Genomic DNA, 22,366 nt, shown 5'->3' on the forward strand with positions numbered 1-22,366 from the left:
TTCTGGGAACAAGGTGTCATGAATGTTCCCAAAACGTCTCTTAAGGGCATCCCACAGTTCTTTGGGTGTCTTCAACTGAAGGTACTCCCAGCGTAGGTTAGGATTAATATGTCGCCTCAGAAATATTAAGGCATTTGTTTTCACCTTGTGAGACGGTCCATCGTCTTTGGGGTCAGTGGGAGTTTTGATGGTGGCAGTGTAGTCTTTTGCCACAAAGGAAGTTTCTATATCGGAAACCCAACGGTGGTACTCAAGTCCTTCTGAGTCCAAAATATCAAATTCCAGTCGAGTTAGATCAGCCATCTACATAAAACAAGAGAGAATAAATAAATTACGCAGTCATAAAGACATCCACGTGAATTATTTTCCAAAGAATATGAATTAGATTTCAAGATCAAAATTCGTAAGGGTCACATTTTTTTTTCGATTCAATGTGAAAATGCTTTATCACGGTAAGTGTGTATAATGCGCATGAATTTTCACTATCATGGCAAAACGGAATTTATATGTTGCATTACAAAAATAACCATAACACATTTAATAATAAATAAAACATAGCATATAAAAAATAAATTATATGGCATGCTCAAAATTCACAAATATACAACAAAATATATTCTACACATAATGATAGCAATAATATATCATGCGTAAAATAAAAATCACGAAACATGCTTAAAATTTCATAATAAAAACATAAGCAATAAAATATAAAGCATACTTAAACATAATTATAAATCATGCTTAAAGATAATCATATAAAACATAAATAACAAGGCATGCTTGATATGATCAAAATTATCTAACTAAACATGCTCAATAACAAAATATAATAAAGGCATAAACAATAAAGTATAAAGTATGCTTAAAAATAGAAAATATAAATAAAATTCACATGCTTAGCTAAAATTATAAAATAAAATAAAGAAAACATACTTGATTTTGAGAAAATAAAACAATCCTAGCTCACGCGCGTAGTGATGTTTTTGAACGTGAGAAAAACTGTGTTGCTTCCTCTTGCAGGGGCCACAAAGCCTTGTTGTTGTTTTTTTTCTTTGCTTTTCTCTCTGTTTTTTTTTCTCTGGGCCGCAGGCCTACTTTTTTTTTTTTTTCTTTTCTTTTCTTTTGTTTCTGCTGGGCTGGGTCACCACTCAAGGCCCATTTTTTTTTCTGATTTTTTTTTTAAATTGGGCCGGAATTCTTTTTTTTTTGGCCGGGTCACTTTTTTTTCTTCTTCTTCGCGTCTTCTTTCCTCCCTCCTCCTTCTTTCTCCGCCTGTTATTCTTTTCTGGTTTTCTGGGTTACAGGTGGTGGCTGGTTGGGTGCAGAGAGCAAATTGCAGATTGGCTGGCTGGTTGGGTGTGGAGGGCTTTGGGCCGAGGCTGGAGGAGTGAGCTGATGAAAGATGTGTAAGTTTGAATCAATGCAAAGCATGTAAATATATACTTGAATATATAGCATTTCAGATAATCAAAACTGGAACAACATTTGTCTAAATCAGATATACAAATTATGCAGCTATATATAAATGATTATGAATTATGATTAACTCTAAGTTCATCATTATATATATTAACACATATTGATTAATTGATATGACTATGTCAAATATAAGATTGTAATTCAACGGCAATATGATTCAAGACCAAAAATAAACTGCAGTAAACCAAATGTTAAAACTAATACAAAAATTGATAAAAGTATGTGATACTAAAACGATGCAGTTCCAGAATCCATTGATGCTTCTCCAAGATCCACTCTTAATCTCAATTGTTGAATGGGACAATTATTTGAGTGTGAAGTGTTCTTGTAGGGATCAATGTAGGCTGTGTAATCCTCTTATATAGACAAAGGCAAATGAGGCAGTTCCTTCCATCAAGGAACTGTCATGTAACTGCCATGTTTTGTTTGATTAGATTAATCCAAATAACCATATAATTTGAATTTCAAATTCAAATAGATCATCATCACCAAACCAATTTTCGATTACAGGTTTTATGTGTTTATATGTGTCACTGTTCGAACTCAAAGCATCTCACATATATATCTATATATCAGCTTAAGTAATATTGCTGATATCTAGTTCCAATGAGTTTTACAATCTCCCATTGAACTAGATATCACACAAGATTAATTGTACACATGAGTTGCTTCTAAAGTGTGCACTTGAGTTCAATAACACAATCTATTTTCAAAGTTCTGTCAATTATACATAACTGCGTTGAACTAGAGAAAATTACAATGTTTTAATAAAACAATGATCTTCCATAATCACAATGCAATGAGCAGAATCACATGAACTACCTCAAGTATGATTTTGTACATGTTCTAAATATACAGTAATCGATTTGTATTACATGTATGATCCAAATTAAAACATTTTCAACTGAATGGAGAGCTGTATCCATATTTACTGATTTCGTATCAGTATTAGATATTCTGCATATGTACATCCTTAATTTATACAGCAAATGAATGTTGAAAATTAACTTCATTCTAATAATAAATATCAGATAATGAAATTTCATGAAATTGACTGATTAAAATAAATGCATATTCATACAATTATTTATATAACTAATTCACATGAAATGCATCACACATTTACAGAATCTAAGACTCCCATGTTCTTCACATGATTGATGAACACAGAGACTGGTAATACCTTGGTTAAAGGATCTGCAAGTTGCTCCTTTGTTCCTATCTTAATCATCTCCACCTCATTATCTCTAACACTCTCGCTAATTGAAAAATACTTAACATCTATGTTTCTGGAACCAGATGTTCTTCTGTTGTTCTTTGAAAAGAACACTGCTGCAGCATTATCACAGTATATAGGCAAAGGTCTTTCTATTGAATCCAACATCTTCAATCTCATAATGAAATTCCTTAACCACAGTGCATGAGCAGTAGCTTCAAATATGGCTATGTATTCTGCTTGAAATGTTGATGTGGCTGTTAAGGACTGCTTGTTTGTCTTCCAAGAAATTGCTCTTCCAGCAAGCATAAAGATGTAACCTGAAGTGGACTTTAAATCATCTAAATCTTGTTTGTAGGATGCATTAGTATAGGCTTCAACTTTCAACTCTTGATCTTCTAACCTTCTGTATACAAGCATGTGATCTCTTGTGTTCTTCAAATATCTCAAAACTTTCTTTCCTGCCACCCAATGCTCATGCTTACATTGGATTGATATCTTGATAGCATGTTCACAACAAAGGCTATGTCAGGTCCAGTGCAAACCTGAGCATACATTAAACTTCCAACTAGACTTGCATAGGGTATTCTGTCCATTCCTCTTCTCTGCAATGTATTTTGAGGACACTGTCCTTTGTGTAATTTATCACCCTTTGACATAGGTGATTCACCAGACCTGCACTTTTCTAAACCAAATCTTTGTAACACTTTATCTATGTAACTTTTATGTGATAACCCAAGTGTGCATAATCTTCTGTTTCTGGTAATTTCAATCCCAAGAACATAGAGTGCTTCTCCCATGTCCTTCATGTCAAAGTTTTGCAGCAATAATTCTTTAGTTGATTTCAGTAAATTAACATTGTTGCTGGCTAGCAAAATGTCATCCACATTGAGAACTAAAAACACCCACTTCACTCCCACTGGTCTTGCAGTATATGCATTCATCCAATTTGTTCTCCTCAAATCCATACCTGGTTATAACTTCATCGAATTTCAGGTACCATTTTCTGGAGGCCTGTTTAAGTCTATAAATAGACTTTTGCAGTTTACATACCTTCTTGTCATCATCTGCAAATCCTTCTGGTTGCAACATGTAGATTTCTTCAAATAAATCTCCATTCAAAAAGGCTGTTTTGACATCCATTTGGTGCAGCTCCAAATTATAATGAGCCACCAAAGCCATGATTACTTTGAAAGCATCCTTAGTTGAAACTGGAGAAAATATTTCATTGTAATCAATCCCTTCCTTTTGGTTGTACCCTTTTGCCACCAATCTGGCCTTGTGCCTTTCAACTCTTCCATTTGCATCTTTCTTGGTTTTAAATACCCATTTGCAGCCTATGGGATGCATTTCTGCAGTCCTATCCACCAAGTTCCAAACTTCATTTTTAGCCATACTCAAAAGTTCATCATGCATTGCTTCTTTCCACTGCTCACTATGCTTTGACTTCATGGCTTCTTCAGGTGTTACAGGGTCATTTTCTTCCCCCAAATCAAGTTCAACCTCAGTGAAATATAACTTGTAGTCACTGGAAATTGCAGGTTTTCTTGTTCTTGTTGATCTTCTCACAACTTCTGATGTGTCATGTGCAACATCCTCTGTATTTTGAGTGCATTCAGAACCATGAATTTCATTCTGACTTTGAACTTGATTTTCATCCAACTACTATTGGAACTACTACTTCATTTTCAGTTTGATTGTGCACTATTTCTTCATCTAAGAATGCAGTTTCTGCAGCAACCATTTTTGGATACACAAACCATTCTTCCATTTTTTGGTTTACTTGTTCCATGCTTGAACTTGCATCTGTTTTATCATGTTTATCAAACATCTCATCTTAGAAAGTTGCTCTATGAGTCTCAAAGATCCTTGTTCCCCTTTCCGCATTGTAAAACTTAAATCCCTTGACTTCTCTGAGTATCCAGTGAAATGTGCATATATTGAGAGAGAGTCCAGTTTATCATTTTTCTCCATGTTGTAGACTCTTGCTTCTGCCTTGCAGCCCCATACATGCATGTGATTCAAACTTGGCTTGTAACCACACCACAATTCAAAAGGTGTACCATTTACTGCTTTGCTTGGTGCTCTGTTGCAGATATAATTGGCTGTCTTTAATGCTTCCCCCGATAAGACCTTTGGAAGACTTGATCTGGCAAACATGCTCCTCACCATGTCCATCAAGGTTCTGTTTCACCTTTCAGAAACACCATTTTGTTGAGGGGTGTATGGTGTTGTATACTGAGCAAAAATGCCACATTCCTCTAAATACATGGCAAAGGGACCCTTGTGTTGGCCTTTCTCAGAATATTTTCCAAAGTATTCACCACCCCTATCAGATCTTATCACTTTGATAAGCTTCTCAGTTTGTCTCTCAACTTTAGGTTTGAACACTTTAAAAACATTTAGAACTTGTGATTTTCTGAAATCAAATAAACAAAGCAAAATCTGGAAAAATCATCTATGAATGTAACAAAATAACAATTTCCACAAATGGTATTGACTAGAAATGGACCACAAACATCTGCATGAATCAGTTCTAATAAGGTTTGAGCCCTTTTTGAACCAAAATTTCTGGAATTGGTCATTTTTCCTTTTAAACAATTCACACAAGTTTCAAAATCTTTAAAATCCAGCTGAGGCAAAATGTTTTGTTTCACAAGTTCTTGCAATCTATGCTTGGAAATATGTCTCAATCTTTTATGCCACAGAAAAGATGAAGAACTTTGGAAGTTCTTTCTTTTAGTTCCAGACTGTTTGTCAATTGAAAAAACCTCAATTGGCTTAGGATCTACAATGTTGACACAATTCACATACCAGTAACCATCTACTAATTGTGCATCACCAAAACAGACAAAATTTTTATAAAAACACATAGCTTTATTATTACTTGAAAAACTATAGGCATCATCTAGTACAAATTGAGAACCAGAAATAAGGTTACCCTTTATCAAAGGAATACAATAGACATTACTTAATTCTAATACAAACTTATTCCTAAAACACAACTTGACAACTCCTGCTGCTTGAACTGCCACCCTTTAGCCATTTGCTGTGCAAACCCTTGTCTCATTCCTTTGTGGGATTGTTATCCTTGATAATCCCTGCAATAAATTGACAATGTGAATTGGTGAGCCAGTATCAAACCACCATGAGTTGTCAAAATTGAAAAATCTTGACTCCAAACAAAAAACAGTTTTTGACAGGATTGAACCTTTCTTGTTCAACCAGTTATTAAATCCATCCCTCACAGTCCTTCTTGAAATGGCCAATTTTCTTGCAAAAGAAACATTTCTTAGGACTTGAGAGCTTGAGAGACTTACCCTTATTATGATCAATTTTCATAGGGTCCTTTGAAGTGCTTCCCTTGAACCTTTTATTTCCAAAGCTTTTCTTAAACTTTGGCTTTGACATGAGATTGATGCTCATTGCTTTGCCTCTTTTATTCACTTCATCCTCCTCCTGCACACAAATAGAGATGAGTTCATTTAAACTCCATTTTTCCTTCTGTGTGTTGTAGAGGCTTTTGAGGTGGCTGTATTGTTCTGGCAGTGAGTTCAACAGCAAGTGCACCAGAAAAGAGTCTTCATTGGTCACATTCAACCCCTTCAGTTTTCCCACAATATCAATGCCCTGCATTATATACTCTCTTATGTTTCCTTGACCATTGAATTTCATTCTGATCAGTTTGTTCATCAGATTCCCAGTTTCAGCCTTGTCTGACACTTTGTATTTCTCTGCGATTGAGTTGAAGTACACTCTTGCATATTCCGAGTCTGGTATTCCCCCTTTCACAGCATCTGTCATGCTCTTTTTTATGCAGATCATGGCCATTTTGTTGTGCCTATGCCATTGTTGGAACATGTCCCTTGTTTCTTTGCTTGCATTCACAAGTAAGTCTGCAGGTGGTTCCTCCCTCAGAACATGATCGAAGTTTAGGATTCCCAGGTTCAGCTCTATGTCACTCTTCCACTTCTTAAAGTTCAAGTCATTGAGGAGTTCAATTTGATTGATACTCATGGGAAAATACATGGCTGTGATATAATGAATTTAAATCAGTCATAATGTTCTAGTGAAAGATTAATACACCAAAAATATAGGTCCCAGATGTTGATCCAAATAACATCTTTATGAAAGACATATATACTGATCAATAGACTATAACATTTTCAAGAATTGGTATCATTTGTGATACACTGATCTCTAATGTCACATGAATGTTATTGCAGTGTATATGTAAACTCAAATAACCAAATGTTTGAAAACTAATTTCTTTGGAAACTAGAATCAAATTAATTTTAAGTATAAGTAAGTCTGTGTTTTCTGTTGATAAATGAGTTAGTTTATGCATCTATATAACAACCACTTTGATGGCAGGATATATATTTGAATAAGATGATCCAGAAACACTTCAGTTTGCATATAATCTCGACTACATGGCTACTTTGGCAGCATAATTTGATGTAATCATATATGCAGCAATTTCTGAAAATATCTTATGTTATGTAGATATACAAGAATACTGTAATGCATCATCTTGCAGATACGTATCATAAATAATACATAATGATCCTATTAATTTTGCATTGTAATTGAAAATCATAATTTGAATATATATAAGCACCAGCCACTCATGTACAAAATAAACAAATTTGAATTACAGTGAGGGTTCCAGATCGTGAAACTGTTGTGCAGCAATGTGTAATATATGATCATGAGAATTGGACTAAAATCAATACTTTAACAATCTTAATTTGATCATAGTTGGCTCTGATACCAATTGTAAGTTTGAATCAATGTAAAGCATGTAAATATATACTTGAATATATAGCATTTCAGATAATCAAAACTGGAACAACATTTGTCTAAATCTGATATACAAATTATGCAGCTATAAATGATTATGAATTATGATTAACTCTAAGTTCATCATTATATAGATTAACACATATTGGATAACTGATATGATTATGTCAAATATAAGATTGTAATTCAACAGCAATATGATTCAAGACCAAAAATAGATTGCAATAAACCAAATGTTAAAACTAGTACAAAAACTGATAAAAGTACGTGATACTAACACGATGCAGTTCCAGAATCCATTGATGCTTCTCCAAGATCCACTCTTAATCTCAATTGTTGAATGGGACAATTATTTGAGTGTGAAGTATTCTTGTAGGGATTAATGTAGGCTGTGTAATCCTCTTATATAGACAAAGGCAAACTGTCATGTAACTGCCATGTTTTGTCAGATTAGATTAATCCAAATAACCATACAATTTGAATTTCAAATTCAAATAGATCATCATCACCAAACCAATTTTCGATTACAGGTTTTATGTGTTTATATGTGTCACTGCTCGAACTCAAAGTATCTCACATATATATATATATATATATATATATATCTATCTATATATCTATATATCAGCTTAAGTAATATTGCTGATATCTAGTTCCAATGAGTTTTACAAGATGAGGCCGGCTGTGGGGCTTCGTGGCCTGGAAGGATGAGGCAGGCTGTGGGATCGAGTGGGAAGGCCACCGGATCGAGATAGAGGCCGGTTTGGATGGGGTTGTATTACTCAGGCGGGTGCGCATGCTGCTGGGATCAGTGTTGCCAACGTAGCTGCTGGGATCGGTGGCCTCTGGGGTTGGTGAGCTGTGGGAGGGGAGGCTGGTCTGCGTGTAGAGTTAGGCTAGCTGCTGTGTGCAGGGGAGGCCGGTGCTATGTACATGGAAGCAGGCGGCGTGTAGAGCTAGGTTAGGCTACACCGGGTCTTGGCTACCGGATGAAGATTTTTTTTTTTTTTTTTTTGAGAATTGGGTGGCGGCAGAAAAGAAGATTTCTAGGGTTTGCAAGGGTTTTTTTTTTTTAGCTATTTGCTTTGAGCGTGCTGATAATGTGTAAAAGTAAAATGAGAATTTGAATTGGTCTACTCATTTCATTTCATAGTCCCTTTATATAGGGAGAGAATTACAACGGAAATATCAATTACAATGATGACATTAAATGTTGATTGATCCGTAATCCTTGCTGATTGATGGTAATCGCTAATTCCTTGATTCCCTCTCAGTCAATCACTTTGACGAAGGCACATAATGTGTTTTTCATTTAACAGGAAAATATTAATATCGTTTTCATTGGCCGTACTAGGATGCCGATTGATACCAACCTACCTACCAATATAATGTCAAATTAATTAACCCAATTTGCACCACCATGAGGATTTTTTTTTTTTGATCAAGAATAACTTCATTAATAATAAACTGCTTACCACGAGTTTTAGGCAACATCTCTAACACAGAAATGACCACTAGACTTCACACTGGAACTCTAAAATGATTGACTCAAGGAGCCAAAAAAGGCCCCAACTCCAAAGATGCACTACAACTATATGACAAAGACAACAAATGCAGGAGCAACTCACTTGTGTCAACACTAACTCGCCACCCAGAGTTCACCTGACCAGCTTTTGATCAACCAAGCCAACACTCGTTGTGACCTAAACTCGACCAAAATAATTACCGAACATTCAGACCTGGGACTAAAATAAACCCAACATCGTCACCACCATATTGACAACACCCATCAACCCTATCGCCATCGCCTCTGACCCAAACCCAGATAGGCACAACCCACTAGAAGGCCAATAATGCTCGTCTATAGCACAACCAGACTTTTTCACTCACCCAAAACCAGATAGGAACCACCCACCAGAAGGCCGAAGCGAAGATTATCTCTGCCACATCCTGTAGTACACATGACCCAACAGCTAATATCTAACACAACTGGAACGACAACTAATACCACCATGAGGATTTAATAATGGATTTCTTTATTTCTCTATTACATATGATTATGGCAAATACTATATTAGATTATTTACAGTGAATTTCTGTTTTTCAGATAATCTATTCCTTCTTTTTTCTCTCATATGAATCTATGATCCACCCCCTCTGGCAACGAAAAACTACAAAAATGGTCATCTATCTATCAACATTGTAGCCAGTGGTGGAGGGAGAAATATATATGTATGGGGGTCAAAAAATTTAACCAAACACCAAAATAGACCATTGATGAACCAAAATAGATACCCTACATATACAAGAACGGAGAAGAAAAATAGTAAAAAAAAAAAAAAACCAAATTAATTAACTTGAATCACAATAAGACAATAGATAACTATAATTCCATATGAATTTCGTTATCATAGATGCTGGACGGATCAACAAAGAGATATTGATATTTGAGGTTCAACAAACGAACTCATCGCAACAAGCCAGTAATTTCAGTAGTGTTTGACTTTCAGTGCTGTGATAGTTGAGTTTTGATTATATATGCTGAGTAGAGTACACAAGAAGCGTCATATTGCCTCTCTTATTTTGTGGGAATCGTGAATTGTGGGCTTGCTAATATATTTAGTCCTGCCATCATATGTTTTGTAGCCTGTGAATTGTGGGAACACAATATATATTGTCACTTTTTTTTTTTTCTGACGGGGGCAAATCATACGATTATGAGACAAATGTCAAAATCTTAATGGGGGCCTTAACTCCCTCCGCCACTGATCGTAGCCTTCTAGGAGTCGATGTTCTTATGAAATTATGAATATGCACAAATTAAGATAATTAACTGTACAATAAAGAATGTCTGGTACTCGTTGGTGAAATGAAATATTCCTAAGAGTTATAAGATATGAATCTCTCTAAAATCTCATCTCTTGCTAGATTAATTGTTAACCAATATAGGATGCTTCAACTTATAATGATACATGCATATCATGATGATTATAATCCTAAACTAAAGAGTAATACTAGGTTAACAACGTGTTTGGTATTACTTGCATCATGCATTAGAAAATTTCATCAAATGGTGTGTCTATGTTAGATTAGCTGACATATAAGGTGGAAAGCAGTTGATGCTCGAAAAAGTAATATATATTTTTATACATTCTAGTTGAGATTTGTCCAATGAAAATATTGAATTGCATTATAATGAGCTACTATAATATTTGCTCAAGATGAGCAGGAGATTGAGCATGCAAGAGTTATACGTACATTTTACTGGAAATTAGTCATCCATAATCGATCATGAATCTAATTCAAAAATCTGAAAGTAGGCAATAAAAATCCAGTTCATTCCGTTATAATGAAACCGACAAATATATGTAGATATAAGATCCGTCTCAGTATGATCGACTAATAAGTGATTATGAGGTTGAGAAGAGCTCATCAGGTTCTGGAAGTTTCCTATATAAAAAATCAATGACAGAAAGGAAAGGTGCCTGAAACCTAAATTAAACAGTACAGGAATAAGTAGGTCAACTGCCAAACTGGGCTGGCTAGCTAGCATGAGTTAGATGTATCTCTGTAGAGAATATCGATTTCGACCATTCAAACACAGGAAATCAATCCAATGAAATCCTAACTAAACCATGAATATCTTGACAGTACTAGTTTTCCACCATTGAGCTTCCACGCATTCTTCATCAATTAAGCATCAGCAACATTTTCTGTACGTCCAGCCGTGCCATGAATACCCTAACTAAAATTGTTGTGTTGTTCTACGGTGACCACAATAATACCATTACGAACAAGATTCCCTAGAGAATACCATTCCATTACCAAACAGATCGATGCATGGAGTGGTCGGGGAGGCTGCAAAGAGGTTAGGAAAGGCAAATTGAGCTTCATCTTGCCCATGCTAGAAATTTTCTTTGAGGTGTGCTATTGATTTTTTTTTTTTGACAAGAGGTCTGCTATTGATTGGAAGCTCTAGCTAACAAAATAGTATGGGCAAGTTCAGTGGTGGACGCAGATTTTTTTCTACAAAGGGTGAAAAAAATTGAAAGATAACAAAATAAAACTTCAATGAATGAGACAGAGTTTCAATATGTATATTTCCTAATAGATAAAAATATTGTTTTTCAATGCATTTCTCAATTCGTAAAACTTTTTGCAATCAGTTATAAGAAAACATTCAATAAATTTTCCTAGAAAAACAAGCATCAAACAAAAATAAACTAGAAAATCTATAGAGATGTGACTTACTCTTCATTAATTCAATCTATAGAAATGATCGACAAATTAGAAGTTTCTTGTAATTGGGTTATGGACTTATGGGCTTATGATTTTGGTTAAGTGCTGGAGGTTGCAGATTTTTTTTTTTTTTTTACTAGAGTCAAGGTAAGTGTGTATGGAGTATAAGTCTAGGGACAAAACAAAGAAATAGCATCAAAATGAAGCCTCATTTCACAAAATAAAATTTTCATTCGCTGTGTGGTGTATGAGTCTAAAAGCCAAACAAAGAAATAACATCAAGATGAAGCCCCATTTAACAAAAAACAAAATTTTCATTGGAGGCAAAACAAAGATATATTACAAAAATGAAGCCTCATTTGAAAAAAAAAAATTTGACTGATGGCCACTGCCGCACTTGCTCCTACGTGGGTCCGCCGGTGGGCAAGTTGCATTAGTATATATATATGACCTATATTGAGAATTGAAAGTCATAGATATGTACATCTAAACATATTTGTAAAAGTCCAAGTAGAAATGGTAGGAAAAATTTTGAACGGCTCTTCCTTAGGAAATCAGAGTTCGGGGATAGAATTCCAACAATTAATACATAATTCAATTGCCTTGTATGAGTCCCAGAATACTCATTTTCAACGAAGTTGAATTTTATCCCATGCTTGAATTTTGAACAACAATAACAATCCCTAAAACCCCTAGGAGAAAGATCTAAAGGGAGACGAGTTTGACCGGAGGTCCAATTGGATGTAAAAAAAAAGAGTGGCTAGAAAACCGAGCAAACCCTAAGAATTATCTTAAAACTATATAAGATTTTATATCAATTTACGTACCAAAAGTTTTCAACGAGGTTAATTATGGGTATTAAACGCAATTATATCTAGCAAGCATATAATTGCTTTCTTTGTTCTGTATGTGCAGACAGAACTTATGCAAAGCAAGCTCAATCAAACATGACATGCAATATATATATATATATAGTGAAACCTTACTTTGAAATTAACGTGTGAAGTTAGAGTTTATGGTTACTTTTCGGTCTCACATCTACATCTTGACCGTTCAGTTTTTAAGTTCTAATGTATAGATCATCTCTACAAAGTTTCAGCCAAATTGATGATTTTTAAGGTATTTAATTCATTTAAACCAATGAACGAACAGAAACTGTCCACTATGAACTGTACTAGCTTTAATGCAGTTTTTTTTTTTAATTTTTTAAAATACTCGACCAAGCGAGTGAAATTTATTAAAGAAAAGAAGGATACAAAGAGAAAGGAGGTAGGACGGGCATAAGAAACACTGCTAACTTCCTATCAAAAGAAACGAAATCGAAAATTAGGAAGACCTAAATGGTCCCTATTACAATGACTCGTCATAAAATATGGAGTTGAATCCCACTAAGTAAAGCCATCTGATGAAGCACCATAGTTGGCAAGGGCATCAGCAGCTTGATTGCCTTCATGAAAGATATGGCTAGATTTGAAATGCATTTGAGAGATACGATGCAAGCAATTGTTCCACTGCACACGGCCATTAATGCCTTAACGGCCATTAATTTGGTTGAAATTTTGCAAAGATGATCTATACATTAGTACCTAAAAACTGAATGGTCGAGATGTGGATATGAGATTGAAAAGTGACTCTAAACTCCAACATCACAAGTTAATTTCAGAGTGAGGCCTCACTCTGGATAGGATTTGTACATATATATATATATATATATATATATATATATATCAAACATGACATACGCATGCATGTAGTTCTGTCTTCTATTTGGCTTTGTGTTCCTCATTATTGGCTTCATAATTCATATATATACTTATAGAAACGGGTGAGAAATTCAGCTATGAATAATGCTAGATGATTTATTTATTTGGGTACCACTTGCATCTTATCTTACGTGACAACTGATATAGTATAGCTATGTCATTTAATGAAATTCTGTGATATATAAGTCGGACTTTCTGCTACATCAGTTGCTACATAAGGTAGAATGCATGTGATACCTCAAAAGGTAGTTCACATAATATTACTCTTTTGGTGTATGCACTGTACCTAACTATGTATATCGCATAAAATAAATAAATAAATAAATAAATAAATAAAGGGTTATTATCACAAATGGTGCCTGAACGTATCCTCTATTTTATCGATAGTACCTGAACTTCAACTTTGATCACAACCAGTACCTGAACTTTTTCGATTTCATTTTAAATGGTACCTAACGCCACATTCGATCACTATTCCGGAAAAAAAAGCTAAATCTAAAAAAAACAAAAAACAAAAAAAAAGTTCAAGGCAAGTCTATTACCAAAAAATCATCACTATATATGATCGCAACCCTCGAAATCATCAAAAATCATCACTATGATCGCCTCCCATGCCGTTTTTAGTCGGAATAGTGATCGGAGGTGGCTCTAGGTACCATTTAAAATGAAATCGAAAAGTTCGGGTACTGGTTGTGATCAAAATTGAAGTTCAGGTACCATCGATAAGATTGAGGAATAATTCAAGTATTATTTGTGATAATAACCCATAAATAAATAAAACTATGTTTATTGAAAGCATAAAGTCTATATCTCTTTTTAGGCACGTCACTGCGGATTCTCTGTATATTTTGCATATTTATTGCGGACTTCTCTGGTAAGTGGTTGAAGAGAATACATCAGCTTTAAGTGGTGCAGGACCCATTCGGGGCCTCCCTTTTGTTATAATGGCTCTGTCTTTATTAATTGGTTTGGTGGAATAGAATGGAACGAATAAATTCAACGTCAATGGATGAATAGTTCACAAAAAATGTGGTCAATAATGATACAATTACACGAAAAAGAAGCACAACGACGTTTCGGTATATGATAACATTCAAAAGCTAGCTGTAAGCACTAAGCTTCTTCTTCCCCAATGGCGCAACCAAACTCAGTGAAAATAGTGGAGATTTGCAGGGTGGCTCCAATACCAGGCGCACCAGATCTGTTGTCCCTTCCACTGACCTACTTTGACTCGGTCTGGCTAAGGTTTCCACCCGTACAACGCCTTTACTTCTACGAATTAACATCTTCTTCCTCTTCTTCTTCCACTAGTACTGATTCTGTAGTACTTGCCTATCTCAAAACCTCGCTATCTCTCACTCTCAAACACTTTGTTCCTCTCGCCGGAAACCTAACTTGGCCTCAACACTCCCACACACCCATTCTCAGCTATGCCCAAGGCGACGCCGTTTCACTCATAGTAGCTGAGTCCGATGCTGATAATTTTGACCACCTTTCGAGCAACGACGTTTTTCTCCAATCCAAAGCTTACCATCCACTTGTTCCCCAGTTGGAGGCGTCTCATGAACGAGCTGCAGCCATAGCATTGCAAATAACCCTATTTCCTGGCCGTGGCTTTGCCATTGGAACAGCCATGCACCATGCCATCCTTGATGGCAAAACATCAAACTCGTTTGTTAAGTTGTGGGCTCATGCATGCAGCAAGGAAATTGAGAATGGCCTTTCCATTGAATCAGATATTTCGTTACCGGAGCAGCTCAAGCCGTTTTATGACAGAACGGTCATCTATGACCCGACTGGGCTCGGACTCGAATCCATCTACTTAAACGATTGGCAAAACTCAGACGGCCCCAACAACAGAAGCGTAAAGGTTTGGGAATTGAAAGCTCCACCAGATGACTCAGTTCGAAGCATCTTTGAGTTCACACGCGCACAGATACAAACCCTAAGGCAGATGGTACTAGAAAAGGTTTCTGATCCAGTACATCTTCATTTGTCAACGTTTTCTCTAGCTTGTGCTTACACTTGGGTTTGTTTAGTCAAGGCACAAGGAATAGAAGCCGACAAAGTTTCAGTTCAGGCCTTTACCGTGGACTGTAGGTCTCGCTTGGACCCTCCGGTACCTGAAAACTATTTTGGAAACTGCATGATGGGTGCGATGGGGTTTGCGGAAGCAAAGGAGTTATTGGGTGAAGATGGGTTGGTTGTGGCGGTCACAGCAATTAGTGAAGCTATAAAGGGTTTGGACAAGAATGGGGTTTTGAAAGAGGCGCACAAGCTCTATTCTTCGAAAATCAAGGACTTGATTCAGGCCGAGGGAATATATTCTACTGCTGGTTCGCACCGATTTCAGATTTACGATACGAACTTTGGATGGGGTAGGCCGAAGAAAGTTGAGGTGGTTTCTATAGATAGGACCGGAGCGATTTGTTTCTCGGATTCCAAGAATGGTGGTGGAGGTATAGAGATTGGGGTGGTTTTGAAAAAAGATTGTATGGAAGCTTTCGCCTTTCTATTTGCCGAAGGATTTGGGGACACGTTTGGAAAGCTCCGAGTCAGGGGTGTAGTATTGCAGTAACTACAACTGTGGTTCTTGGCGCGCTTGGCTATGTCGTTGATTACTTGTTATATAATAGCTTTTGTTCAAGAATATAAATCTGGGTTCCATGCATTATCTTCACCGACTGCTGATTGACTCTTTGTATTTTTACAATTTTTTTTTTTTTTTGGTTTTCTTTCTATGATATCCCGTGATTTGGAATAATTTCCTTCAATAATTAAACCATTGTTTGAGAATATGTTTTCTTTGATGACTCTTCTGGGTTAAAAAAACTCAAGGACGAGACAACATTATTCATTCCTATATAAAGAAAAATTAGCTAAAATCTGTTGTCAAGAATTGCTTCGATCAGACGACCGATAATGTCTATCGTCTGATATGTTAAAAATCTGTTGTTTAGGTGGCTGTCGTCTTAGACACTCAAATGACGGAGAATCGCGCTGTTGTTGGATTAGCTTCATCCAATTGATTCAGTATAAGGAACTGTCATCTGAAGTTCCTAATATTGAAGAATTAGGGACTATATGTTGTCTAAAACAAAATAGAACGACACATGAACGTAGTTCAATATCACATATGGACTACAGACATACATAAATATCTACCATTTCATTACTCTTAGATGACACAATTTTATTGCTGCCATAGCGCAGTCTGTTCTTGCTTCCAGCTAGTCTGCATCGCTTTCTCTTCATAGGGCCAGTTCTAGCCTCATCTTGTGCCACCAGACCGAAGCCTAAACTCTCAGGCTCAGTTCAAGTTCCTCTTACCCACTGCCAAATATAGCTTCAACTTTTCTAGAGAAATGGTCATTCCATCCTCCGCCAGAGTCATGTGTTTGCCGGTAAGCCTTTCTGATGTCATTTCTGATGTCATTACCATCTCTTGCAGTTCACGTACTACCAGAGGCCAACGTGGTTTAAGTAGTAGAAAGGTCGGATTTTGTAACTGCTACAGTATCTAATTAGGAATGGCAGTGCGAAAGATTAGAGGTTTGGCCCTTGACCGAAGCTCTAGCCCTCATAGCTGCGTTGACCCTGCTGTAGCATTCCAATATGAGATGTTGGTGTCACTAGTGCACCCGCGATATTAAATAGGTGAGTCTCAACATGTAATTCCCCCAAAGGCCGAGACATTATACGGTATGTCCCCGCGTCATTAAAGCAATGAGTCCCCGAGACATTAAATGGTATGTCCTCACGACATTAAATAGTGAGTCCTCGAGACATTAAATAGTGTGTCATTGTGACATGAAACAATCAATCCTCGCAACATTAAATAATTAGTTCAAATATAAAACCGGTGTCTTCCACTACTAAAAACAATTGCTTTTGCTACGGCAAATTGAGCTTTTTGCGACAAAAATATTAGTATTGCAATTGGTGGCGTCACACGATTCATTTGCGACAGTAAATTTCCGTTGCAAAAAATATTTGCGACGAAAAACTGTTGCCGCCGCAATGACTAAACTATTTGCAACGAGTACTTTGCCGTTGCAAAAAGATTTTTTTTTATTTTTATTTTTTAAAGTGAGGTATTGGTGGTGACGGATATTTTGCCGTCACAAAAGAATATTTCATTTATAAAAAAAAAAATGTGTGAATTGCACATCAAAGCTAGTACCATCTACAACAAATATCATAAATTAAAAATATTATGGGATTTGCACTAGCCAAATCACGCACACAAGCCATGAGATAGAAGCTTGCACTTCCACGTATAACAGTTCTAAGCTGGTGCTGCTTCTTCTTCTGCACATCAAACAAAACCAAAATATGTAAACATATGCATAAATTCTCATCCCAAATAATGCTTTCACACATTGTTAGAACCCATTGAATAGCATGAGTGATATATTATCCGAATGAGATTAGCAAACTAAACCCCAACATAAAATACCAAATGAAATGACTAGATGCAATACATTTACCAACATAATTAATATATATAGGTGCCGTCCTTTAAACAAGTTACAATCCACAACCACACCGAAAGATAAACAAGTATTCCATCTTTCATTTAAACCTGTGACATAGTATGGTCCTGCACTACCTGCCCTCTATATGATTTAAAAGGAAATTGAACTTATCATAGACAAAAGGAAAAAATAACAATAAGGATCACAAATACACATTTTAGAAGTTTATGTCATTACTCTTACATAAACAAAACAAACCTATGTAGATATAGGAATTGATAGAACTCAGGAGAAAACAGACATGTCAATCTAAAGTTGACAAAGCCAGGATTAGCAAGAAGGTAGCACTAGCTAGACCTTTTGCTTCATCACACAATAATTTGTATACTCTACACTATCCTTCTAGATGATTAGTCCACAACATTGTTACTTTTAGTATTGAAATCACTAAAAGCACTCTTTAGAAAAGATATTCTGACCACTATGGAGGATTGTAAAAGGAAAACAAAGGAAGAGATTGAAGTACTTCACCTGAATATACTCAAAACTTAATCAAGGCATAACATAAGAACCAGGACGGTATAATCTGTGACAGCCATCAAGCACACCTATGGCTTCCTGCTTTTCCAGGTCCAATTGTTCTGCACCCTACATCAATGTAGTTTATAATCAGTGCTAAAGAGTTAATAGTTCAAACATCAAAACATCACAACATATAGCCAGAAAATACACAAGTAATCAACAAACCAATAAAAGGCAACTTGTATGGAAATATGAAATTGAAGAAAATTGTACCTCCTTGTCAACTTGATATGTAGAGGATATGTGGTCTGGATCTTGAGGTACTGATGATACGTTCTCATTGTTTTCAAACTCTGATATTCCAAATTTCAGCTGTTGTGTAATTTGATCCACCCGAGTCTGCTCAAAATTGTCCCACCAAACAGGGCAGTTAGTATGTGGATATTGAGAGAGTTTGTAGTAATAGATTTTGTGGCAAACTAATTTGTTTAATTTCAAAAATGAAAACATAAAATACCTATAATATATAGAGGCTAGCAAAGTTCGGCTCATAATGAAACAAAATAATAAAAAACAAATGTTACTTCAAAACAGAAATTTTTAAGTACGTTGGATCATATTTAATTCATATGTACGTCATCATCCATCCATGCCTGCTTGCCCAATGCATCCATCTTAGACTGATATTGGATTAACTTTGACCTCTGAAATCCCACCCTTTTCCAGTTAAAGGCCTGATTTAGGTTTTTCAGTGAGACTGCAACACAATGAAGCATTTTCTATTGCTGACAAAAACAATCTCTAGTAACTATACTTAACGTCTTAACCAGAGCTATGAAGCCCTGAATATAGAAACACACACACACATGCTTGCAAGGGCATGACTTATGTGTGGACACAGACAACTCCATTAAGTTACTACAACGATTAACCATGGAATGAGCATGCAGCCTAGAGGAGATGAAAGGGAATTAGAGATGTCCTGATTATATATGTTCTAGTAATCAGTTTTGAAGTATTATAAACTAAGATAATTACTTACAGAATTTATATCCACACACACACACATACACATTCCAACCATTTCATTTCAAATGAATTACAAGCATAAGAACAGCAAACTTACTTGCAGTCTTGTCTTAACAACCCATAATGGATTTGTTGAAATAGCTGTGGCAGCCCAGCAGCAGCTATCATATTTTCACCAATTGAGAGTTCACCACCATCCTCTCCATTCTGACAATATAGAATGTTTGAAACCAACTATTGCAACCATCAGGTGGATAGATTCTGAGGGGCATAAAAGCTCACTTCTTTGGTGATTGATCCTTTGATAACTTCACAGCAGCAACGCTTCTACAGGGGCCATGCATTGGCACTCCGACCTATCCTGCTGAACATAGCACAACATTTATAAGAATATAGCTTCGAACTATTAGAACCAAAACAAAGGTTTGCCCAGTTAAATTCAAATTTAAACAACCACTTGTTCCCTTGACTTCAACACCCTCGCAAACTCAAGCACACCATTCTGCATCAAAAGGTAAAAAGTAAAAAATCACCAAAAATCAGTTAAAACACAAACAAACAAATATAATTGGGGCAAGTATGAACCTATCGCTTGTTGTGTTCTTGGACAGCAAAGAGAGCGATACTTTCCACGTCCATCAGCCAATTTTACTTGTCATTGTACAAAGGCTCTAGGTACTGGTAATACACAAGTAAAATGCACCAAGCACCTGGACATATCTAAAATCCAAGTAAGAGCCTAATTAAAACTTTCCTAAACTGATATCACACCAATTCCTCTTTCTAATGCATTAGAAGCTACATTAGTAAGCAAGACCAGTACTTTTGTACTCCACTATATTCAAACATTTCCAATCCTCTCATTTCGACTTTTTCCCTGTAATGTTCTATTTAAATCACTGAGCTTTATCCCCTCTAGACCACACTATTATCAGCAAAAACCACATAATCCTAAATTTCCAATCCCTTTCCTCAACTCAATTTCTACCCAACAAATTGGCAAACCATATAAGCAAGTAAATACACAAATTACAATAGTTAACCAATAAATTAGACATAAAAACTCACTTGTAGTCGTCATTCTTAATGAACTCGATGACGATTTCCTTCTCCGATTGGATCTAAAGCATCTTCATAACGAGGCGCTGCGGGGGGAGAGAGAGAGAGAGACATTAAATTGGGGCTGTAGATTAGAGCTGCAGATCGATGTTAGTGGGAAATAAGGCACACAAACCAAAAGAAAAAATCGAGGGAAAAAGAATTAAAAACTTACTACAGTAACACATTTGCTGTAATAAGGCTTAATTGCGATGGAACATTTCTGTAGCAATAGGATGTCATTTGCAATGGAAACTATTGCCGAAGTAAAAAGGTGAAGTAATTGAGGTTTTTTCTTAGTAGTGTTTAGAAAAGCGGTTTGAAATCTCACCCATAATCTCACCAATTTCTTGTAATGTGTTTGATAAATCTTGTTTAATTTTTTACTGAAGGCATGAAATTGGTGTTGCTATTTATTTACTGTTATGGACTAACAATTAATTTCTATGTGCATATCCGGTAACTGATCAGTTTTCATTCCCGCACTCGGAGCTCGTACATAAAGGAAATAGGGGCCATTGTGGAGGTGTTAAATTTTGTCTTTATTGGATCCCCACTCATTAAACCAAGCATGATGATCAAAGTCCTAAAATGACTAACAATTAGATAATTAAAAAGAAAGATAGTAAAACATGATCAAGGTGGAGAACGTGCAAACACCATTCCTCCCACTACAAAATGGAGTAAGGGCCAAGAACCATGAACTGAGGACCAAGGAATGAACGACTATAAATCCTCAAGCTTATTATGGAGAATTGGGGGAAATTATGGGTAACAAATGTTCACAAGTATCAATCTATTTTTTTTATATTCTTATTAAATAGACAATAACTTGGGAGTTGAAGTGTTTTTCTGCTTTGCAGGTCCCTTCTTCTCATGATCAATTGCAAGATGGATGCGTCTATTAAGACTTCTCGAAAATTAATGATGGGAGATTATATGTTGAGTAATCTCTCTCCCAAAATTTATGCACCAAAAATAATTGATCACAAATCTAGATAATTCAAAAATCTGAAAGTGGGAAATTAAAATCCACTTCATTCGTTTATATTGTAACCGACATATATATATGTAGATATAAGATCCTTCTCAGTATGATCGACTAATAAGTGATGATGATGTTGAGAAAAGCTCATCAGGTTCTGGAAGTTCCCTATATTCAGTGACAGAAAGGAAAGGTACCATAATAAGTAGGTCAATTGCCTTCTGCCATACTCGAATGGCTAGCTTGATGTACGTACAGTAACTATCGATTTCGAGCATTCAAATACGGGAAATCAATCCAACAAAATCCTAACTAAAGCACGAGTATCTTGTAGTACTAGTTTCCACCATTGTGCTTCCATGTATTCTTCATCAATCAAGCATGAGCAACAATTTGTCCATCAGGGCCATAAATATCCTAACTATAATTAATTTTTTGTTGTTGTATGGTGACCACAATAATACCAATACGAACAAGATTCCCTAGAGATTGAATTTCATTCCATTACCAAACACATGCAGGGAGTACTGGTCGGGGAGGCTGCAAATTAAGAGGCGTAGGAAAGGAAAATTGAGCTTCATTCCATTACCAAACACGTACATGTGCTTTTGATCGGAAGCTCTAGCTAACGAGTAAGTATGGGTGATTGGCCAATTTGTATTAGTATATATGACCTATATTGAGAACTGAATGTCATAAACATTAAACCTGAAGAGCGTCAAGATCTAAATTGCTCGATCATGCTTATAAC

At 35.9% G+C, this 22,366-nt stretch overlaps 1 protein-coding gene and 1 long non-coding RNA gene across 6 annotated transcripts; one reads left to right on the forward strand and one right to left on the reverse strand.

Annotated features, from left to right (window-relative positions):
* Positions 1 to 14,502: 14,502 nt before the first annotated feature.
* Positions 14,503 to 16,301, forward strand: LOC112174265 (phenolic glucoside malonyltransferase 1). The gene has a single exon (XM_024312005.2). The coding sequence runs from the start codon at positions 14,636 to 14,638 to the stop codon at positions 16,079 to 16,081; it is 1,446 nt and encodes a 481-aa protein (XP_024167773.1). The 5' UTR covers positions 14,503 to 14,635; the 3' UTR covers positions 16,082 to 16,301.
* Positions 16,302 to 17,627: 1,326 nt separating this feature from the next.
* Positions 17,628 to 20,911, reverse strand: LOC112174272. Of its 5 annotated transcripts, none has more exons than XR_005804454.1 (7): positions 20,806 to 20,911; positions 20,601 to 20,677; positions 20,118 to 20,252; positions 19,630 to 20,034; positions 18,777 to 18,902; positions 18,513 to 18,629; positions 17,628 to 17,814 (listed from the first exon to the last, which is right to left on the reverse strand). It is a non-coding gene; the product is annotated as an uncharacterized LOC112174272 (long non-coding RNA). The 5 variants fall into 5 exon arrangements; XR_005804455.1 differs by lacking the exon at positions 20,806 to 20,911 and having other exon boundaries at positions 19,630 to 19,893; positions 19,987 to 20,034; positions 20,601 to 20,760; XR_005804453.1 differs by lacking the exon at positions 20,806 to 20,911 and having other exon boundaries at positions 19,630 to 19,896; positions 19,987 to 20,034; positions 20,601 to 20,760.
* Between the last annotated feature and the right edge of the window lie 1,455 nt (positions 20,912 to 22,366).

This window comes from Rosa chinensis, chromosome 1 (assembly GCF_002994745.2).
Source record: "Rosa chinensis cultivar Old Blush chromosome 1, RchiOBHm-V2, whole genome shotgun sequence".
Classification (NCBI taxonomy): Eukaryota; Viridiplantae; Streptophyta; class Magnoliopsida; order Rosales; family Rosaceae; genus Rosa; species Rosa chinensis.